This window comes from Vicugna pacos, chromosome 1 (genome assembly GCF_048564905.1).
Source record: "Vicugna pacos chromosome 1, VicPac4, whole genome shotgun sequence".
Lineage (NCBI taxonomy): Eukaryota > Metazoa > Chordata > Mammalia > Artiodactyla > Camelidae > Vicugna > Vicugna pacos.
Window position 1 is genome coordinate 44,131,646 of NC_132987.1, and position 24,165 is coordinate 44,155,810.

Here is a 24,165-nt window from a genome sequence, read left to right on the forward strand (position 1 = left end):
AATGTCCTTGTCTCCTTCACCAACTCTCTCTGCCCCACCACCCCCATGGTGAGAGGTGAAAATTCACGTTCCCAGGGAAGCCCTACTGTGGGCAGTGGATCAAGTCCATGTCTGGAGATGACACCTCTAATCCTGCCTTTGTGAGTAGCTCTGAGCACATCAGTGACATAAACAAACGAATTAGACGTCCACAGGATATTTGCACAGTCTTCATTTTAGACGAAATATGTAATTTCAAAGTACACAGCTTTTATAAAGAAAAAGGTCCAGAAAACAGTTTTGTCAAAACAAACTGAAACCAATACAAATAAAACTTCTAAACTTCCTTAAACTTTACAAAGTGCTTCAACATGGATTATATACTTTCGGTCTTACAACAACACTGTGAGGTGGGCCTGGCAGATACCAGCCTGCTTAAAAATGAGAAAAAAATGCTCATAGGTTAAGTGACTTCTCTTAGGGTTACACAGCCAGAGCACAGCCTTGCACAAAAGGCTTTATCTATAGGTGTCATGAGCTAGGGTAACAACTAATAAGGACACCGTGATGCCTTGCACTCAAGTGGGTGGCATTTCACATCTGACAAGAGAAAACACACCTCCGGGGATCCTGAAAACACTGTTGAGGGATTCCTGGGTCACAGTTAATGGTACCATGGGGGAATAATTTCTGCTCACTGACTCATTACTTGCTTCATTAAGCTAGGTTACCTTTGCAGCCAATTTTATTCAGCCCTGCTTTATGAAGCCGTGTTTGGGCATCTAATAAGAAATCTAGAAGCCAATATTTGGACATACTTGTGGTCCCTGGGTACCTTTGGGCTCACTCGCTTCAATTTCATTAAAGCTCTTTGAGACAGTCTTCTAAAAACTGTTGTTTCCCTTAGAAGCAAACATTAAGAAAGTTGATGAATTTCCCTGCAGTTAGCAAAGTGGTAGTGACTTACTCTAAAGAAGACTGAGTTATTCATTAGATGCTAAGAAGCTTGTTAATTATGGTTTTCAAATCCCCTTTATAGACACACAGATACATGCATATACACATTTCTGAGTGGCCAGAATGCCCCTTGAAATGTGAGAAGAAAATGAGTTAAGAGCATTTAAAAAGTGTGTGATGCCGAGATAGGCCTAACCCGCATTCACAACACAGGGGGAGATCTGAGTTGGCCACAGATGATGATGTAGTCAATCTCCTGACAACTAGCAAGGTATGGCAGATATCTCCCCAAAGAGCCAGGGAACAGACAGATCACTTCCACAACACCCAGCACACTGGGACTGCAAGGTTGACCGTGTGCAGATGAGGTGCAATAATACTGCATGGTGATAGTTCTTGTTTACAAGGCTTCCACTGCTTGCAAGGGTCTGAATATGACAGTGATGATATGTGTGGGTGTCTAATTAGGATGGTGTGTGTGTGTGTGTGTGTGTGTCTTAGAAGGTTGTGATAGAGGGTGAATTGAAGAACAGGATCCTAAATTTGCAGGAGAGTCAGTGAGGCTGCTATAAACCGGATGTTTGTGTCCACCCAAAATTCGTATGTTGAATCTAACAGCATATGGATAAGCTCTGCCTCTGCCCACCTGTCAGCCTGAGGTGACCTTGGGCCCTAGCGCTGGCTGGCTGGGCCACCAGCTTCCCTCCCCTGACTTTGGGGGGTCCACATCCACTCTAGGGGGGTGTCCTTCCCTCATCTTCTCCCACAGACCTTTTCTGAATTAAGGTTTGTAAATATATGGTTTTAAAGAAAAAAAAAAAGGGGTGTATTTGGAGGTGGGGGCTTTGGGAGGTAATTAGGGTTAGATGAGGTCATGAGGGTGGGGCCCTCATGATGGAATTAGTGATCTTACAAGAAGAGACACTGGAGAGCTTGCTCTCTGCCATGTCAGGACACAGAGAGAAGGTGGCCAGTTGCAAGTCAGGAAGAGGATCTTTGTCAGAACCTGACCACATTGGCACCCTGATCTCAGACTTTTCACTTCTAGAAATGGGAGAAAATACATTTCTGTTGTTTAATCATCTAGTCTATGGTATCTTGTAATGACAGCCCCAGATGACTAAGGTAGATTTAAGGTGGATTTCTTATTACTAGAAATATAGGGGAGATAATTGAGTAGAGCACAGTTGTGGGGAAGGGAAGTTATGTGGTAGGAAAATCAGTAAAATGTGCTTTTGGATTTGTAGTGCCTAGAATTACAAATCAGGCAAATAGATTAGGGGTTTTATAGCCTTTCTAAAATGCTGAATAATGCTACTGAGCGGATAAACTGCTGAACAGATGTTAAGTAGCTGTTTGTGATGACCCCCTTGGTTCCCCTTGTAAGGTAAGAACATCAAATCAATGATGTAATACAAAAGCCACAAAAAGAAAATTCTTTGAAATTTCCAGCTTAAAGGCCTTTTGAAAAATATTTTAAAAGGGGAAACTTCAGCCTTTATAGCCTGTTAATGAGAAGTTCCCTTTATGTACTTTCAGTACAATGGCTTAAATTTTGTAAAATAGCACAGCGTAATTCAGGTTTTACTTGGGGTTTTTTAAGACTGAAAAGTAGGAAGGGCATATTTCCCCTGAGTCAGAGAAAGAGATTAGATAATTTACCTTAAGAGTATATGAAGATCAATTGCCAATTTCTAGAGTAGCGTCCAGTTTATCAATGTGGTGTGAAGGAAGTAACTTGAAAAGCTCTGAATTCTTGTGCAGGTAATGAAATGATTATATGCAATAGCCCAATACATGAAATAGGGAAAACACTGTGTTTACTAAAATTTTGTTATTGATTTGAAGTGAAAAATTCAATTCAACCTTCAATTAGATATCAAGAAGTCACAAAGAAAGGGCTCTTTAAAGAGGTATTAGCTTAATAAATGCTGGAAATTGCAAAGTGTAGCATTGTAATTAATATGTTTTAAAATAAAAAAGGAATACAATCATTTGCTAAACTTTGCTTGGTTTTGCAAATGAGATTTACTGCAAAAGTTTCTAAAATCCTCCTACACTTGCAATATTTGTACCATCAACTTTCCATACTTCTAGAATTGTCTCATATTTATATGCTGAACAAATATAAAAGACTCATATACCTACATTCAATTGGGTGCTTCTGATAAAATCCAATATTGGCAAAATTCGCTTCCCCATTGTCTCCATGTGTCTCACTGTGTCTTCTCTGGTTAGCAGACCGAAGGGAGTTTTATGTTCTAAAAATTGTAACAATAAACTTTTATACTATTTTTTTCCCCAGACTTCCATTTCAGAATGCTTTTCTTTAGCAAGCTATAAAGCGATATCTCAGTATTGATAGATATGAAATCTATAGAATAGAAACTAGACTCCCATCTCAAAGACCACAAGTATAATAATGAAAGATCTATGAGGAGACATTGCCCTTTAGAGACAATCATTATTCATGTTGTTGTGTTTCCTGATTGAGCTATCTATGAGACAGCCTATAACAATTCACCTCTCTCTGCAGAGTATGTTTTTCCTGAGTTGTGAAAAAAGGTTGTCATAAATGTGTCTGATTCTTGTCTTGATCCGCCCAGGTATTATTCAAGTGTACATATCCCACTGACTTTGAATGTAGCTCGTAGTTGAGATAAGCCTCTGAGGATAGAGTGCCAGACAAAACACAAATCCCTAATTATGTGGGTCGAGGGGAAGAAGTAAATTTAACCTGGGCATGAATTCAGCCCACGAGTCTGAGACTTTCACTCTAAGTGAAAATTTTCTTGATTTTTGAAAATTTCAGTGGACTTACTGAGCACCATTTACTATAAAACTCTTCAGGAGATCTAGGAGCTTGGTGAGCTACATAAGAAAAGAGTAGACCAGGTATTAATACAATGGCAGATAATCCAAATGATTGAACGTTGTTGTTGGCTATATTTTTGATCTCATATAATTGTTTTGTTGCATAATTTTCTTGTACGGTTGCTAATTGCTAATGACAAAAGGTTGTATTCTTTAAGTGCCCTGTGACTAGGCATTGGTGATAGTGTGGCTGGGGTGAGAGGGTTGGGGTGACGGAAGTGGGCACTCTGGGATTATGCTTGGTCTTGGGGGAACCAGAATTCCAGGTATTGTTGACTAACCCACAAATAAGATAGGAATGACTTACGTACGACCCAACAAGCCTTTTTTGGCACAAAGGCCCTATTATATGCTAGGCCTTGTGATGAATAAGACTTGATGAATAATGCGCAACCCCTGCCTTATAACAGAACTGACAGGTAGTAAGTCCAGGTGATTTACCTGTGAATGTTGGTAACTTCCTACTTGATACTTTTTCCAAAAATTTCCCATCTTCTTTGCTTTTGAACCCAAGGGTCAAGAGATATTGTTGGGGAGGGAAAGATGACCAGTCAACTGTCTGAGGCAATATGTGGAATCCTTGAAGATCTGAAATATGACAGAAAAAGAACTAAAGAATTTATCATTTTATTGTTTTCAGGGTATTGTTTCCTCCCTAGACTTTAAGAATTATACTTGAAAAAAATGATAAATATAAAAATTAAAGATACAAAGTAAAAGTATGTGCTCAAAAGATGAAATATATGATATATCAAGTTCTTATTTCTTAAATATAAACATACACAAAGAATAGCAATAAAATATGGCTGGATTATGTGGTCCTCTTTCCCCATAAAAATAGTAAGAAATTCAGGACCAGCTTATGGGCTTAATATCTTTCTGTGTGAGTCTTTTTGAGAGAATTTGATTTTTTCTGTCCACAGTTTAAGATTTAAGGAAATAATGTTATAGGAAATGAAAGAGAAAAATTACTAAGTAAGAATGAAGATACAAGGCCAGTTACTTTAGTTGCCACCCCTCCTACAGTTGAAGGAAATTTAAAATGATAAATGTACTGACTTCTGTAATTAGACTTAGAAATAATTTGTATCATGAAAATGCTTCTAAAACGACCTCCAATCTTAATGACCAGAAGAGCTAATATTTACTGAGTACTTATTTTCTGCCTCTCTTGTTTTAAGTACTTTGTACACATTCTTTTTCTTAAAAATTTTTTTAAATTGAAGTATAGTTGATTTACAATATTGTGTTAGTTTTCAGATGTACAGTAAAATGACTCAGTTATGTATACATATATATATTCAGATTATCTTTCATTTTAGGGTGTAACTAGATATCGAATATAGCTCCCTGTGCTCTACAGTAAGTCCTTGTTGTTCATCTGTTTTGTGTGTGCTACTTTGTATCTGTTAATCTCGTCCTCCTAGTTTATCCCTCCCCTCCCTTTCCCCTTTGGTAGCCATGAGTTTGTTTTGTGTGTATTGTCTTTAAATCCTTATGATAACTTTACAGAATTGGTGCTGTTGCCCTTACTTTACAAACAGAAGTTTGAGGTCCACAGACAGGAGGTGGCTTGTCCGGAAACACAGCCTCTAAGTGGACAGAGCAGGACTGACGCCTGATGCCAGAGACCCTGGGCCTAACCACTGCACTCTGCTTCGGGCTTGCTTGGCTTTGGATCACTTTTGGGAGAGGGACAGATGTCAACCAGGGGTGTTGGAGGCCAGATTTACTTAATTCATCTCCCTTCTGACGAGTAAGTTTTGGTTTATGGCCACAGACTTCTCAAATGAAGGATGATGAACAGAGGGTCTAACGAGTCCTCCCTCCTTAACAATGCCAGAGAGGGAAAATGATGAAATTCCAGATATCCTTGAATCATGATCGAAAGGTCCATTTTTGATGTAGAATGAGAACTCAAATGGCATTGGTTCAAATACTGTCTTCACTCTTTATCTTTGGTATTTCTTTAAAAAAGTAATAGACCTAGTAGTCCATGAATATTTTTACCTACCTTCTCTGACTCCCCTACCCGCCTTGTTAGCTGCAGAACCCTTTGTTCAAACTGAAATTTACTGAGAAGCTCAATATTAAAAATCAGTAAAGGTAGAGCCATTCCATTTGAAGCCTGGATCGCTGACCACCCACTGTCCTCACTGTACCCTATTCAATACCTGCCCCACACAGACGCCACCTTGAAACCCTCCACAGAACCCCAGTTTTTCAAAGCACAGTTTGGGAAACACTACAGTGAGCTATCTGGCACATTTTGGTTAAGTAAACTACATTCGACTGTCAAATAGAGTTAACATGTATGCTAATTATTATAAGAATTAAAACATTACAGAGTATCTTTTAAACACATGCACAGCACAAAAATATATTAAGCATGATTTAATCTTTCTTTGGTGACTCAGGATCAGGTAATCACTAAATATCATGGAGGGCTAACATTCATCTGGCACTCCTTCTGTGCCATACACTTCACAGGGTTACCTTTCTTACTCAACAACCGTGTAGAACAGGGTATATTATTTTGCTCGCCTTAACAGGTGACCAGACTGGAGCTTCAGGAAGTTACCAGCTTGCCCAGGGTTACACAGTAAGCGAATGGAGGGGTCGGAATTGAGAGTCAGGCAGCTGGCCATCAAAGCACAGGGCTCACGTCTCAAAATGATCCCATGTTGATGATCATCACTCTGATGGTCAGTGCGAAGCATGTTACCGAAACAGGGCAATGCCAGTGCACAGATGCTTTCAACAGGCACACTTCTAGACCGCACATTTCCTTACTCTATCTAGCAAAGTACAGCAAAGGCCCAAGAGGTCTCAGAACTAAGAGTGACTTTTTAAGCACATTAACACGTAGACTGCAGTATTAGATGCTTCTTCAGTTGGTGTTTGAATTCCAAACCACTTCATTTTAAAAGGACAGCTCATTTCTATAAAAAAGGTAAAAAAAATGATTCAAAAGTGTAGAAAGTTTCTTTTGGTTTGAAATCTGCTACAGATAATCAGACACACCCAACCTAATACTGTCTTGCTCTCAGTAACCTGTAATGAAAAAAAATATGAAAAGGAATATATGTATCTATATGTATGACTAAAACATTATGCTGTGCAACAGAAATTGATACAACATTGTAAACTAACTATACTTTAATAAAAAGATAAATAAAGTAAATTTAAGTTTTTAATACAAAAAAATTACTATCCTGCCCTCTAAAATAAGAGAAGTGTTTAACTAGTTTTACTGAAGTTGCCAATAACTGGGTCATGTGAAAAGACAACTAAGTAAAAATAAAATGGACGCTAGCTTGCTCTTCTGATGAATGGTCATCACATTTCTTTTGATTGTGGTCATCCCTTAGCATTCTCTAAGATGCTGGCGTTTCTAAATTGTCAGCATTTTCAGGAATCAGTGTACTCTGAAAGTGCAGGGCAGGAGAAGTTCTGTGTTCCTGGCTATGGTTTGCTCTTCAATCTGGTTTTGCTCCCTAACTAAGAAGGCCCCAGGGCCCCCCAGCCATGCTGGTAATGAAGTCTGGGGCCATCCTCTGGGGCCAAGCTTGGCTTCCTGGGTGACTCTGGATGTGCAGAGGCCCCCTGCATAGCTGTGGGTTTGGCTGCTCTGACTTCCTCACAGACTCAGAGTATATGTAGCTTGTTGACATAGAAGCTTCTGGATCCCAGGTACCCTGAAGCCTCCTGTCAGCACCTACTTCCAGTTCGGAGAGAGGGTTCCCTGCAGGACTTCTCCATGTCTTTAAAGCCTCCATCGAAATGCTCTTAGAGGCCCTGGAATCCTGGAGTTCAGAATAGTTTAGGCTGTGCTATGCATGGGCTGCTGTTTGCAGCGGGTTGCAGGAGGCATCCTGAGATTTGGCATTTGCTGATGCAGCTCTGCTGCCAGAAGCAGCCACTGTTTGAAGGGTCTGTTATATAAATAACATGTAAGACTGTGAGAAGTTGACCTCTTCTTGGTCTTAATATTTAGTGGATAAAGAGGAGACCTGTAGTGAGTGACAGTGGTTAGATCAACTGGAGAAATTAATATTAGCACTGTAGGTAATTTATTATGAAATGTTCTTGCAAAAATATAAGTATTTTCTGTTCCTGTTGATACTATATGTTTCATCCTGTTAGTGTTCAATGCATTGTTAACTTCTAGTTGAAATTTTAAAATGTGAGAGGCCCCTACATACATGCTGTTCAATTAAAAAAAAAAACTTTAAAAGTATCATTTTTATTCCATTTATATGCAGAATAAATTGCAGTTGTATGAACATTTAGCCTAACAGGTGGTCTATGACCCAAAATGATGACACACTTACCAGATGTTGAAGCTCATGTAACATTAATTTGAGTGCTAATTGTTCTCAATTTTATGCTCATAAACCTCTACCTACGTCCGAAAAGCCCTGTGCCTCTGATGGATGTGAAAGTTAACCATAATATATTGTCCTTTGGTAGGAAAGCTGAACTGATTAAAAATGTCTTCTTTGCTCCTGTCATGTTGGAAGAAAACTTGGGAGAAATAAATCCCTTAATGCATTCCTTTATAATTGATCACCATTGAAGATGAAATTTAGATGACTGTGACCAAATTTATTATTAAAAAATCAGTTTGCAGGCATGACGCAGTTCCAGATTTTTACCATTAGGGAAGCAGATGTTTTAAAAAAGAATATCAAAGGTAGATTATGCAGATTAAATTTCTCATAGAAACCTAATCTTTCTTTTCCCTCCTAATGAAATATGTCTAACTCTCAGCAAAAGAGGATAAAGTTTGCCCTTTACCAAGAAGCTTTCATTGTACCACAGAAGGCTGGAACTGACCAGTTTTTAGGTACTCAAGTCGTTCATGCTCTTTGACCTTCTGTACTTGCCATCCTCCCTACTTGAAGTCACCTCCGTGGAATTCAGTGATAGTTCTTCTCTTTTGATCTCTGACTCTGCCTCTGTCTCTGTCTGTCTGTCTCCCCCTCTCTCCTACACACATACATGCCACTTTCTCTTTCTCTCTTTCTCCTCCTGCCTCTCAAGTCAATGCTCCTCCAGGCTGTCTCTGGCTCAGTGATATGTTCTTCACAAGAACGCTCTTGGGGGAATGTCTCCATTCTTGGGGCATTAGCTAATATTTCTAATCAAAAGCCTGGGGATCAAAGTTACAGTCTCTGCAAAATTTCACCAGTTTCAAACACAGTATTTCCAAATATCTACTGGGACATGGCTGTTTTCTCTCCATTACAAACGTTACCTCAAATACAGCAAACATATTCTTCGAAAGTGGTTTTTCAAAGTCTACAATCTCCCTCTCCCCCACTTTTCACCAATGTATGGTAAGGATAGCCATCGTTCACCCAATTATTCTGACTTAAAAATTTGAAGGCATTGTTGACTTTTCTTTCCTCATATTTCCTGACATTTAGTGAATCTCAGAAACTCATTAAATCTGCCTGTTGTAATACAACTCATATTAACCCTTTTCTCTGCATTATCATTGCTACCACCCTGGTCACATTTCTGATCACATAGCATCTGGATTCCAGAAAACGTTTCCCAACAAGCCTCACTGCTCACTGCCCCCGGTACCATTTCATGCCCCCCACACCATCACCTGGTGAATATTTCTGGAGCATCACCTTTGTCCTTGTCACAGCCTTCCTCATGAGCTTCAGTGCTTCTTTGCCGGTATTCAAGGCTCTCAACTGCGTGTGTGTGTTTCACAGTCGACTTAATTCCTATGTTTTCTCCAGTATAAACCTTTCTCGTCAGCCTGTGCTTATCCTGCCTCTGAACTTTTCTTTGTGCCTTTCCTCCCAGTCACACCTACCTGTTCTTCCCATTTTCCCTTTATTCAGTTAGTCACTGTCCTTCCAAATGTGCCTAATTTAAGTCCCATTGAGTTCATAAAGGGTTCCCTGGGTATGTCAGTACCCACGGTCCCCCTACTTCAAACTCTTAACGAACATCTATACCATTCACTCCAGAGTGACTCTCCTGATGTTTCATGGGGGCATGTCCCTTCTTTCCAGTAAGTTTTAATCCTCTCAGAGATCACTTCTTCAGGTTATCTTCCTGCCTCAAGCATCTCGTAAATGCTCAATCAATACTTGAGTTGAATCTAAAAAACAAACTTTTCTAAATCCTGAAATTTTAAGTCTAAATAAGAATAGAATTGCAAAAAAAAAAAGAGATGTTCAGAGCTTCTGAGATATGATTTATTTCTCCACCACTGAACTTAGAAAAGAATATCACGCAGTCTTAATTCTTCATTTTACCTAAACCTTCAGTGGTTTCTGTCCCATTTAAGAAGGGTGAGTGAGGTAAAATAATCTGTATCAGATAACTCTGTGGACTAGATGCTCAAACGGGCAGAGTAGCTTTACCAAGATGGAAAAATGAGTTTCAGACTCAGGTTGGGCCCTTGCTGCAGCCTGTTTTATAGGAAATATGGACTCTTAGTCACAAAAGAAGATGGGATTAATAGAGAGTCTGGCTTCACGAACCTATCGGCAGCACCGAAAAGCATCTGTGAAAATGTGAAATACTGATTGTAGATCAGCAGACTTATCTATGTATATATGAGGGACAGCTTATTTTTTATGAAATTAAATATCTATCAAATAAAATCTGAGCTCTCTGGACATAACATAGAAAACATAGATGCCATCATCATCAGTATTTTCTGTTGGACACCTCATTGTAACCACAGCCGAGAGACTGTGAACAAACTTTTCAAAGCAGTTTTTTAAAAAAGAAAAATCATAGAATTTTTTAAACTCCTTGAGAAATATGCAGATTTTTTAGGGATCTGTCATCACCTTTCTCTAAGTGTCATTTCCTTCTCTGTTTTCCAGTGCCTGTGTCATTTCTCTGCCCTTTGTCCATTACAAAATGTTCTGACATTTTGGGTTAGAGCAGAATCTCATTTCTAAAGGTCCCAGTTGTTCAGTGTGAGATGGGACCATGTCAGTTTTATACGACTTCTTTTTAGTGATCAGTTTCAGAGTTTAGCTTCTCCAGTCCCTTCATAATGCCAACACTTTGTCATTACTTCTCTCCCAATCATTTTCTGAGTTTTATCTTGTACTCCTTTTAATGCCAATACTTCTATCTTGGAAGTTATCCACAAATTCACATCAGCAAGAAAATAGCAAAAGGCAGCAACTTTGCAGCTAACTTATCATTATTGCCCCCCATAAATAATAAAACAGTTTCCACTTTTAAAAACGTAGATAGCATATTTTGATTTTTGCATTTGATGTGTGAGAAAGCTATAATGTATAATGAATCTTTGTATAATAAATTATATTTTCCCTTTGACCTTCATTATAATTTCAGAGTTATAGATGCAAGGAAAAAAATTGGTTTTCATTCCTAGGATTCCTGATTTTTACTTCAGGCTGCTGGTCTACTTCTCAAAGCCAGTCTTTGTATATATAAGTTTCCTCTCATAGCCCATGTACAAACTTGGAAAAATTAACAATTGCACTAAATTTTTATGCATAGTTCATTTTTATTTCACTTGGGATTCTTATTGATTCCAAACTTTTATGTTTATTCATTTGTATTTATTCTGGGGAAGTTCCTTAATTCCATCCCCACCAAAGTAGATTTGAGACAAACAAACATGAAAGATACTGCTATTCCTTCAATATTTATTAGATTCACAGTTAGTGAAATAATAAATTGCTACTATAATTCCCTTAAATGGCTGTAATTTTACAGCCATTGGAATGAACCACTGGTTGGTTGGCTACCTAACATGCATTCCCTCCTTCCCTCTTTTTTTCCCTTGGAGAATTCTCTCAATCCCTACCTACTCTAAAAGTGAGACGTAAGTGACTTAGGTCTGTCAATCCATGGCATTACCTTGACTTCAGTTTTGGTTCAGCCGTAAGCATATAATGTAATCTGGGCCAATGAGAAAGAGTGAGTCCTGGGAACTGGGTGGAAGAGACATTCACTGTTTCTTAGGACAGTGTAATTTGAGATATGTATTGACATTTGAGCATTTTGCTATAATTCAAGATCTTAGCACTTCAGGGTATGGTACAGGTAGTGGAATACCACATAGAAACTGAGAATAATAAAGCTGACTGTAGAAAATAGGGCAGTGAATGTGCTGTTGGATCAAGCTACACTTAAAGGTAGTCCCGTCTGTGGATCTTTTAATTATACAAGCAATGTATTTCATGTCTTCCTCTTTAAAACATAAATACGCTGAAGGAAGTTTAAGCTGTGATTCCTGCTACTTGGAACCAAAGGTTTCTGATAGAGGGCTTCAGCTGGTAGTGCAGTATATCTACAAACACTATGGAACCCTTAAAATATTACAGTTGAGTGGTTAGACAGCCATAAATTCTTCAAGTTGACTCTCTGGGAAGAATACTTTCCTTATTTAAGGCACATAATTGTTTCTTGAGTGATAAAGAATGATACGAGTGTCTTTGTTCTAATGAGGTGACTCTTGGCAGGCCCCTAGATAGCTTCCTTCAGGATAGGGGATGGTCTCAAGAAAGACCAAGTCTTGATTTGAAGCTTAGAACTGTTCCCCAAACTCGGGAGGTGAGAGGGGCTGGAGATTGGGTTAATCACCAGTGGCCAGTGTTTACTCAATCATGTCTCCATAATGAAAGCTCCATGAAATCCCCCAGATGATGGGATTTGGAAAGCTTCTGGGGTAGTGAAGTACAGTGAGGTACGCAGAGCGGTGCACCCAGAGAGGGCACAGAAGCTCCATAAACACACACACACACACACACACACACACACACACACATGCACACACTACTTTGCCCTATGTATCTCTTCCAGTTGGCTGTTCTTGAGTTGTATCCTTTCTGATAAACCACTAATAGTAAGTAAAGCACTTTCCTGAGTTCTATGAGTCATCCAAGAGAATTGTAGAACCTGCATTGAGGGTCGTGCAAACCCCCAATTAATAGCTGGTTGATCAGAAGTACAGGAGGCCCAGGACTTGTGCCTGGCATCTGAAGTGAGGGGCAATCTTATAGAATTGAGCCCTTAATCTGTGGAGTTTATGCTAACTCTAGGTAGTTGGTACCGAAGTTGAATAGAATTGTTGAACTCTGGTTGGTAGCAGAGAATTGGAGAAGTAGTGGGGAAAACTCCTATGTATTTCGTGTCAGAAGTGTTGTGAGGAACAAAAAAATTCCCAGAATTGGGATCAGAAGTGGAATTTGCTCGAATGACCCTAGATGTTTGATACATGTGGTTCAGGAAGAGAAAGGATACAAGGATGGAAGGTGAAGAATCTTTGATTCCTGGGTGGCCACCCATGATATAAAACTGCAGCTGTGCTTTGATCAGTTACTAGGTAAAAGGTAAAAGTTACCAATGGAAGAGATGAATCCAACTTTTGGAAATTTGATTCATTGGATGCATAAAAATGCAAACTAACATGAAAAAAATCAAAATATGTAATCCCTTGGTTATTGTTACCTGTTAATTCAAAAATGAAATTAAAACAGAGTGCTAGGTTGGACTTTGAAGCTGGACCAACTTCAGATTTAGAGCAGCTTTGGTCACTAGCCCACAGCCACCTTCAAAGGGGAAAATTATGTGAGAACAACACAGAGTAGCTCTAAGACATTTGGTTACCAAGAAAATAGTCTGCATGGAGGTGGGCAAAACAGACTACTGAAGCCAAGGGGTATAGTGTGAAGGGGTTATTTTACTTTGTGGATAGATATCGTCAGCCTCCCGAAGACCCTTCACTCAAATGGATTGTGAGAGTAATTCAGGGGGCAGTTTTTAAAAATGCTGCAGTGTGGAAGGGCATGTTAGGGTTGATGCAGGGCCTACAGCTTATATGGAACAGTCAGAGCTGGCTACATGTGATCCAGTCACACAGCAGGGTAATTAAGGGAACAGCCAGCCTGATCAAAGGCTATTGCAAGGTTGGCTTACCTTGAGAGGAGAGATTGTCTAATTCCTCCGTAAATGACAAGTGGAATACCCCACGTGAATGAGTGGATATGCCTTGTATGCAAGCCATGTGGTATAGGATTTATGATAGTTGAGATGTTCACCTACTGAATATGTGTGTTACCTAGGTCATGGTAAATGCCATGGCTAAGGGGATTCCATTGTAACCTTACTGCTGCAAAATATAACCTTAGTGCTACAAAGTAGAGCAACAACTGAGGAAGCCTTACCAAACTTTTTGTCTTAGCTTCCCCTCATGGGCCTTACAGAAGCTAATAAAACATTGGAATAAAGAAAGAAAGGGAAGAGTCAAGGGACTTATCCCAGCAGGGTAGACATTTTTTAATGGTTATTAACAAATGGGGTTATTAATAAAGCAACCGTTGATAGGAGTAGGAACAAAAGGAGAAAAGAGGGAAGGTCACGGGACTTGGATCAGAAGGGTGAGCAATTTTTGATGGGTATTAAGAAATGAGAGAAGTAGAATGGACAGTGATGATAGACAAAGAGATAGAAAATATAATAAGCAGCTTCAGTGGTATGGAAGATAAAATGAGCAGAAGTAAAAGATGTCCAGTTAAAATTCTTAAATGAAAGAATAGCAAGAAGTAAGGGACTGTAGTATTTTTTTTAAATGATGACAATTTTTCAGAATTTATGAAAGACATGATTTCTTAGGTTATGGAGCATAATGACTTCCAAGTCGGGAAAATAGTTACCTTGGTGGGGGGTAGGGAGCAGTTTGGGATTTTTAAGAGGTCGACAGAGGATATCTGATCCTCAATAAACTTGATGTTTATTCTGTAATAATTAGTTAAGCTTTGCATTTGTTTTATGCATTTTTCTATATGTGTGATATTTCACAATAAAAATATTTTGAAGAACAAGTAAAAAGAAAACAATACAAACAGCTTGGATGGGGCTGTATTCTAGGTGTGAAATGCAGTGATTATCTGTGGACCACAAAGTCATAAAGAAAAGCTCCTTCCTGAAAGGTGTAAGTTAACCGAGCCAAGTATTAAAGCAAAAATAAATAGGACCTGAATGCTAATTATGCTAAACTAAAGGAAAAAAAAGCTAGCACTACAAAATAGAAATTTCAAATTCTGCACAAAATCAACTTGTAGAATTTAAAGTTGAGAATGTAGAGACATTGTTCTATGATTGAAGGCTGAATCTTTAGGGACTTTAATGCTCAGCTGCATGATTTATTAGACAGCAGTGCCTAATGATTAGCTATAATATTATAGAGTGGCTAGATTAGACAGCCTAAGTAAATGTTTCAGGAAAAAATGTCTTAACGTGAGTAAGTATTTACTTCACTACTCCCTTACCTGCTAAAATGAGCTCTCTTTGTCTTGAAATGGTTATGGAGCTTTTTTATGTATACTGTGGTAACTGGTGATGGATAAGGACTGGAGAAATTGATAAGGCTACCAAGACTGACACTGGAAAGGGATTAATCTATCTATTTATGAGGGAAAAAATTTGGGGAGTGTGTTTGGAGAGCAGAAGGGAAGTGGCCATTTAGTGTGCACGTGTGTGCATGTGCATTACCAGGTTTTGCTGAGCAAAATGGATAAAATACCTCTGATATCTGTTTCCTGCCATGTATCTCATTCCAACCACACCACCTTTCCCCAACCCATTGGTTTTTCTTGAGAGGCTATAGTAAAAGCATGCTACTTTTATTTATTTTTGGATTACTGACTGGTATTTCTTTAAATGGGGCATTGTCTATCCTCCGATCCCGTGAGAAAACATATTAAGTAGGATGCATTACACCTTCCAAGGATGTCTGGGAGAAATGCAGTCATGGAGGGTAAGAGACAGTAGATGATGGAGACCAGAGGAAACAGTGCTGTAACTTGCTACTACAAAAGCACAAGTGAACTGCCTGTTGAGAAGTGTTTACTTTCATTAGCTAGCACAGCTCCACACTTCTGATGAAGACCAACATTCTAATGTTTTAAGAACAGAGACTGTAACCCCATTTCTTTACTTTTGGAATGATTCTCTGTTTCTAACAAGTTCTGTGGTACAGATAGGAGATGATTTATCATCCTTATAACCAATCTAGCTGGACACTTTCATAATAATAGTGAGAATGTAGGCTCTTTAATTCTATAAACTTTTCCAATTGATGAAGTCAGTTAGAAAGAGGAAGATAGTCTAATCTTGGAAACTCTTGCTCATGATAAAGTTATAATATTTTAAAGAAGAAAGAATAAAAAGAGGGATTTTCACTTCAGTTTTTAGAGAGCATAGGAATGTATTATCCTTACTGGTAAATGATGACTGAACAAGAACAAGGTTATCAATTTCAGTGAAAAGCAATTTTAAAGGTCTATTTTAAAACAATATATTATTCCTCTGAACATACATATTTACTCTTGGGAGTTAAATTGCATTGGAAAGACAAAATATGACTATCCATCTAAGTGTTAAAGTAATTGATATCTGATCCAGAAAACTTTTCTATTAAACATTACTAACCACAGATCCATTACTGAATATTTATTTATTTAGTGAATAAATCTTGATATTTTCATCAAGAGGAGACAGGATATGCTTATTGTATTACTTTATTATTATTAAAATACAACCATGCAAGAATAAGAACTATACAGAATTGCATTATTTCATTGGAATATATGAATAAAAATCTCAAGCAAAATCTTTATAAATGAAAACATCATAATTCTGGAGCTGGTGAATTATTATTTGTTTTATTTACCCTGACTACTCTGCATGAATCAAACTGGATTTTTCCTTAAATAAGAAAAATGGATAGCTATACTGCTAAAAATTCAGTAATTTTTTCTCCATGAAACATAATGCAATATAGCTCTATTATAATATGGCTTTAAGATTTTGGTGGGTCTTACCACATCCCCAAAATAGCAAAGAATGCACAGTAAATTCCTGAGGATATATAAGCCTGGTTGTCTCACGAGGCTGATTTGAATTTTAACCCTCCCTTATCAGTCTTGTAGAAGTTATAGGGGCAGTATGGTCCTAGTGCCTGCCACTGAGGGTGAAGTTGGTTTTTCTCATAATAAATCATTGAATTTATTTGGTCCATTTAATACATTTATAATATTTAGACCTACATGCATTTCAAAATGAATTTATTTTTACAGTTTTTTTCCCTTTGCATCTGTTTTTCCTGTGGAAATCCCTGACAAGGACGAACATGAATTAGGGGCTACCTAGAAAGAATACGCTGCCTGGGGGATCTCTGTTGTGAACATTCTTCCTGCTCATCACCACCATCTCTGCCAGTTATTGCTGGGCTCACGGCATTGTCACGTGACCAAGGAGTAATGAACTCAATACTCTCAAGGCTTAATGAAGGTGACCTGGATTTGGGCAGAGTTTCTGAGCTGGAGGTTTGTCTGCCAACCTCTGCTGGAAGAATTAAATGTGTTAATCTCCAAGTTTTAATGATAATACCTACTTATCCAGCGGAACTTTGATAGGTAGACTTTTCATCCAAGATCTTCAAGGTACAGATCTTATGACCTTCATTTGTTGATTGTTTGTTTAGATGATTTCTGTAATTCTTACTTACGGCCTCAATTTCTCTTGCTTCAATGAAGACTACACAATTGTGTTCTGTCTCCCATGGTACATCAGCATCTCTTGTGAAACAGTGCCCCCTTTCTGTGAGTGGGTACAAACACATATGAGACCATCCACCTGTAGTTGTGGAAGGATGAGATAGTAGAAGAGAAGGTACACAGACTCTGTTTCTGATGATGAATTGTACTGCATATGGAGGAGTGTTTACCCATCCTCCACTGAATTCTCATGAATTTATTGTGTACATTGTAGATGGAGTAGGACACTGCCTACTTGTTAGGAGGTAAGGCAGTTTATTAGAGTAAAGCTACTTGATTTAACAAAGAAATCCCAAATCTCAGATCTAAAATAAGAGAATTTTGGTTTTTCGTTCATATTGGTATTCAGTGGGTTGCCTTCCACGTGGTCATTTAGGGATCCAAGCTTCTTTTGTCTTGTAGCTTCTTTAGTTCCATAGTCCTACCCACTCAGTCAGTGGCTAGGGAGAGTTCTTCATGGTAGAGGTTTATGGGCTAGGCCTGGGGATGGTATATGTTATTTCTGTCCACATCTCATTGGGCATTACTGTGTCATGAGCTTCATCTAACTGTAAAGGAAGCTGGCAGTGTATTCTAATTACATGCATTGGGGGAAAAGAAAATAGTTTAGCTAGTCTTTGCCACTTTCGGAGGCTTTCTTGTACCCCCAAACTGTTTCCTCCTCCATCATTCTTTTAATTAGAATCAGCCTTCCATTCCACAATTAGAGCTTAGGTTTTAATTGAAATATTCTGTACAAGAGAGGAAATACATAATCCAGTTTCCATCCTGAAATACAAATTACTAAGGTCATATTCTTTCTTAGAAGCAGGTGTATTCTAGCACTACCTAGTATAGTGCCTGGAATATATGTGGTCAATAAATAATCGATGAACAGATGAATAGACTATCCATCTCCATTGTACATTCTCTTCTTGACCTGAGGATCTTGGATTCTGGAGCATGGAGAAAGGAGAGGAGAAATGGCAGAATAACAGCAAGTTGGAGAGAGGGTTAAAACCACTTCCAGTCTCCAGTGGCGCAGAGGGGATTTCTAGAGTAAGATCCAGAAGGTGATTGGATTCACAAGCCAGCACTCTGGCAGGGAGGGACTCCCAGAGAGTGGCTCTAGTTTGGGTCAGCTTGTATGGTTGGGGTGGTTCTTACACATTTAAGAAGAATCTACAGCCAAGAGGCAGCGTGGGGAACTCTTGCGGGTCCCCTTGGGTCCCCTCATGTGTCACATAAAGGAGCCCATCAGGTTCTGCTCAAGCTGACAGAGCTGTCTCAAGTGGCACTAACCATGGAATCAGTGGGTATGCTTGAGCTCTGTGAAAGTTGAAACAAGGCCAGGGGGAGAAGAAAATCCTGTGTGGAAAGGGGTAAAAAGCTGGTGAATTTGATTAGATAGTAACTGAAGGCAGACTAAATTTTAGAAATGACTGGATGGGATTGAGTCAAATCCTCTGGCGTGGAATAGAATATATTTTGGGCTCTGGGCAGACCAAAGATGAATATGGGTAGGTTAAAAAAAGTCTCATGTTTGCACACATTCCTTGTGTGATTGTCCAGGCACCCTGTGCATGACTGTTCGTTGAATTAAATAAGTGAATAAATTTTTGGCAGCCTAGAAGCTTCTTAAATTCTATCTACAAGGCAGGTAAAAGAAGAATCTTAGGTTTTGGGGTCATGCCAACAAAACAAGGTCACTCTTCTAGGCCTTATGTCTCCTCGTGTGACTTACATTCTAGCTACTACTTTTGTCTACTGATGCCCGCCCTAATCACCAGTCTGTACGTCCTGTGAGAAATATCCTGAAGCTAAAGATCACATTTGACTTGCCCCCTTCCTTACCTTGGAATTGCCTGGGGGGAAAGGAAACCATACCACTAAGATTTGCACATACAGTTAATAACAGTAGTTTCACCATCATTCCAGCAGTGGCTTTAGAAAGAGACCCTTTAATCATTTGCAACAGAGGCAAATAATGTCATCAATGCAATGGCCTGTTAGCGCAAAGCACCCATTCTACAGAGCAAAGAACCTAACCAGTCCTACTGAAATGTGAAATTCTAGATTGCCTTCTCTACCTCCCATTCTCCTTCAGAAGCTGTGTCTTTCCTCTCTCCCTTTTCATGTAACACTGTCACACTCCAGTAATTCTTAAATAACAGAAACAATTATTAGTAACTTATAATTATCTTCTCTTCCAAAGTATAAGATCCTTTAGCATGAATCATCTTGCCAATGGATCATAATTCATCTTGATAATAGGTTTGATGGAGTTACATGAGACACGAATCTGACTCATTACTGTTATTATTGTTTTTAAACCCTCACTGGAAACAGTACTTCTTAAGTATTAATTAATCTTCACGACTTCTCTGTGAAGTAGGTTAAATATAACTAAACTTGATTCTACCAGTAGAGGAATTGGGAAACTGGTGATCTCCTCAATGAATCTCTTTATTACCAATGTATCTGACAGTAGATAAGGAAAGAGCTTAATCTGATTAATTTTCCATGACACTAGATAGACATAATTTTTGTGTGCTGTTATGCCACTCCCCCCCAAAAATCCTGAAGATAAACATGATAAAATAATAAATGATTTGTAACAATTAGCAAAAAAAATGTGAGTTGGGAAACATTTTTATCTACTTCCTTACAAAATGCTCCAACTAAGTAAATTAGCCTCAGTGGTCATCACAGGATGCATGTGCTTTCTTCTCTTCACTTTTTCTGCCTTCAGATTTTCATTGTTTCTTAGGGATTCACTATTCAGTCATCACTTGATTATCTTTAATATCTTTGCTTTGAAGAGCTTGAGGCATTGTGGAAAAAACAAGGACTCTATAGGACTTAAATTTAATACTTCTGTCACATCTCTGTTTCTATCAGAAGGAAATAGTGTAGCTCGATGCAAGGACATGGGTTCAAATTCAAGACTTGCTGCCACTGATTTGTTGATTTCCTGTATATCTTTGGAAAAGCTGTTTATTTTCTCTGGTTGCTATTTTCTTGCTTCTAAATGAGAATCATGTTACTCAGTTCAAAAGTTATGGGAGTAACAGGAGATATAATAAATGTCAATTGCCTGGCATCTTAAAAGTTATCACTAATGGAATGTATTATTAATCATATAATTCAGTGACCTGGCCCCAAAACCCTGACAAAAGAAATGAAGGGGTCTTAATAGGAGGATGTGGTAATAAGCATGTGCATTTCGAGATTTTGCTTAACATGATAGTCATTGTTGATTGGCTCTTAAGTTAGTATAAGGAAATCCTTGTCTCAGAATAACCATTGAAATATAGTAGATAGTAAAAAAGTATTCTGGAATGAATGAAAAAAAGCAAGTGGCTTCCAAAGACAGAAAGAGGGAAAAAGGACGATACCAGTGTTGTGTTCTCTATGTACACTTGGCTATCCAGATCCCATTTGGATACCAGGGCCCCAAGAACATAAAAGAAGAGGGAGGTTTAAGGTGTGAGATAGATGGAGGAAGGAAAGTAGAAAGAGCAGGCACTGGAGGGAAAAGAAATCCATCTTCAGGAAACTGCTATAATCACCTAGTTTACTGATGAAGGATATGGGGAAAGGTGACATTTTACCACAGGTTATGCCTTCATGTTTTATAATCTTAGAATTTCTAGGTTGTTTTACCTCTCCTCTTAAAAAAAGAAACACGATGGCACAAGGAATATTGTGCTAGACCTGTAGGGCTCGCCCTATTGAAAACCTTAAAATAACTTCCCAGTTCGACTCATCAGATTAAAACAGTGTATCCCTGAAACTGAAATAATAGACAAAACCTCCAGAAATGGCCTATATTGGTTTTTATGGAAATGGAGTGTCAGCTGATACCTTGAAGGCATTGAGTCTTACCTGTGTAGATATAGTCCACATATGCAGGATGAGTTTTTGTGAAAACCTCTTTTACTTTTTCTATTTTATCAGCTCTGATTTTTGTTGCAAATGGTGTGTACATAACCGAGAAAGATTCCGTTCTGGTGATGGCTTCTTCAATCATGGCCTGAGAGGAAGCAAACAACCAATTTGGCATCAATAACAATACATGACTTTTTAAGAATATAAAAAAATACAATTACCTTTATGGATGACTTAAAAATCTATATACTGTACTGCAAAGATAACATATTTTGGTCTTGACTATTCATTAGAATGAAATTTTAATTAGTTCTGGAAATACTATTTCATATTAAGAAAACCAATTAAAGGAGGAAAAGTTTGTAAGCAGACACCTCTAAACTGAGCTTGCTTGAAGGTAAAAATAAAACTTCTATTTCCTGAGTTGTCATTTTTAACTTGATTTTAAAAATCAAATTCTTAAGTCTAACATAATTACCTTATGAACAGACACTATGGAGCAATTTGTACTTTAAAAAACTAGTTGAAATATCTAGATTGTAAGTATTATCTATAAATAACATGGCGAACTAGACAAACTATATTATTTTTCTTCTTCCAATACCTGGCAAAGCCTTTAGGTATTAAAAAAAAAATTGTTTCTCAATTTCCTCCCAGCAAAACTTCCTTTTCCTCTAGATCACAAGAGCCATTTGGGATGAGTTCAGCTATTTAAGAATTTCGTTAAATTTTCTTTGCTCATCTACAGTATCTTTCTTGATAAAGCCTGCTGTCACTCTGAGCTTCCTGTTTTAACTAGATCCATTAGTATTTGAAACAGACAAAAAGGAAAGTTATGTGAAATTTTAAAAGGAATTTATTCCTTTCTACGTTTCCTTCTAACAAGGGTTGAACATTGGATAAAAAGTGGAAGTGTCTACTATCTATAGTCATCTCATTTTTCTGAAAATAGCATATTATAAAAATCCTTATTTATTTATAGGAATACATTTTTTCACAGACAACTGAGTGCCAATAACCAATAAGAAAAAAATAATAGATTTGAACTTCCCAACAGAGAAAAACATCATTTAACACACAGCAATTTATATTATTACTGGCAAGGTATTTTGGAAAGAAGTTTTAAACTAATAACAAAAGCCGTAAGGAGTTGATTTTAAACTGGAAGGCTGATTTAACTTGTTGATTACTTACTTCATTCCTCAGTGACTTTGATGGCTCCATGATCCATTTTCTAATTTCTAATTTAAATTTGTTGAGGGACAAATTTCTGATGGCTGAGGGAAAGAACTTACACTGCCCACAGCAGTGTCCTTTGCAGGTTTGAGGAACCAGAGGGGGAACAAAGCGTATGATTTTGACACCAAAGTCAGAGCCAGCGCTTAGCTAGAGGTAGTGATGGGTTATGCAGCGGTGGTTGTGAGTGTGCAGCCGGGCTTGATGCTGAGTGCTGGGTGCTATTTGGAAGGATGAACAAGGACGATGCATACAGCAGGTCTGGCATTCAGAGATGTGAATTAAGAACTTCAGCTGTTTAGGTACCAGGTTCCAGTCTTCCAGCCAAAATGAAGATCCTTTATATGACATAGAATATTTTTTCCAGCTTGGTGCTTACATATGTTCATTGCTGGAACCAATCCTGGGATGGCTTGTCCAGACCAAAAGAGTAAATAGTCATACCTGGTTGTGTGTTGAGTGAGGTACCGAAGAAGGAAGCTGCTCTGGACCTTGGTTCTAAGGTCACAATCTTACTTTACTGCCTTTTGTAAGCTGTTAGTTCTTGTATTAGTTTGCTAGGGTTGCCATATGAAAGTATCACAGACTGAGTGGCTTAAATAACAGGAATTAATTTTCTCATAGTTCCAGAGGTATCTGCAGGGTTGATTTCTTCTTAGACCTCTCTCTTTAGCTTGTAGATCTCCTGTGTCTTTGCAAGGTGTTTCCTCTGTGTATGTCTGTATTCTACTCTCCTCTTATAAGGATACCAGTCATATTGGATTGAGTCTCACTTAAAGACCTCAATTTTCCCTTAATTGCCTCTTTAATAACTCTATTTGCAAATACAATCACAATCTGCATCTTGGGATTAGGACTTCAGCCTATGAATTTTTTAGGGGGACATGATTCAACCCATGATACTTCCTAACACTCAAATAGGGGGCAGGTGGGTCATATCTCAGGTGGGTCATATTTCAGTGGTAGATCCTGGGTTCAATCCTGGTATCTCCATTAAAAAAAAATAACTTTTCTGATGGTCTCTCTGAATATCTTGGGGAAGGGTATTTTGCCTTAAATTCGGGATCAAAAACTTCAGTGAAGTTATTTAACCCTCTAGTTTGCTTCCAGAAAGATATTACGGGTATCCCAGTAAGGCCAGGACAGAAGAAAAACACTCTCTCTATCCCATTTCTTTTACAGCTGCTGGCAGCATAAGTGACTGCTGGCAGGATAACTTTGCTAAGCCATCGCACAGCAGGGCAGAAGGACTCATGCCCAAGAGCCTACACCAGCTTTTTTGCATGTGGCAAAAGTGGGGGCTTTGCGTGGCAGCCTGATTTGCTCGTTTACGACATTGTGCTCTTGGCTTGATGCTCAAGGCATGGCATCCAGGCTTCCACGGGGCTCTCCGCTGAGGAGGGTATGTGCTGGAGCGTGGCCTCCCTCTCTTCCCACTCAGAGCCAATACAAATGGGGTTCTTCTGTGGCCTCTGCCCTCAATCCTGAAGATGATTAAGGAAGCAGGTGAGTAAGCAGAGTGTGTATACAAGAATAGGGATTGGATTCTCCACTGAAGATACCTTGTCAAAGGAAATTGTTACAGCCCCAAGAAGAAATACTGCAACATAGAGTAGATGTGAAAATACAGATTATCTTTGCTCCAGATCCTGACACATCCTCGCTATGT

General features: G+C 38.5%; 1 protein-coding gene across 3 annotated transcripts in view; it reads right to left on the minus strand.

Moving 5' to 3' along the window:
* SPATA16 (spermatogenesis associated 16) overlaps window positions 1-24,165 on the minus strand; it is a 203,246-nt gene that overhangs the window by 32,920 nt on the left and 146,161 nt on the right. For all 3 annotated transcript variants that reach the window (XR_012072647.1, XM_006200791.3, XM_072961099.1), the window contains exons 6-8: window positions 21,258-21,405; window positions 4,252-4,398; window positions 3,085-3,197 (exon numbers count right to left, since the gene is read on the minus strand). Coding sequence is in view for 2 of the 3 variants with exons in the window: in XM_006200791.3 (XP_006200853.2) it covers window positions 3,085-3,197; window positions 4,252-4,398; window positions 21,258-21,405 (408 nt within the window). In the remaining variant the exon portion in view is untranslated. The remainder of the gene's footprint in view (window positions 1-3,084; window positions 3,198-4,251; window positions 4,399-21,257; window positions 21,406-24,165) is intronic.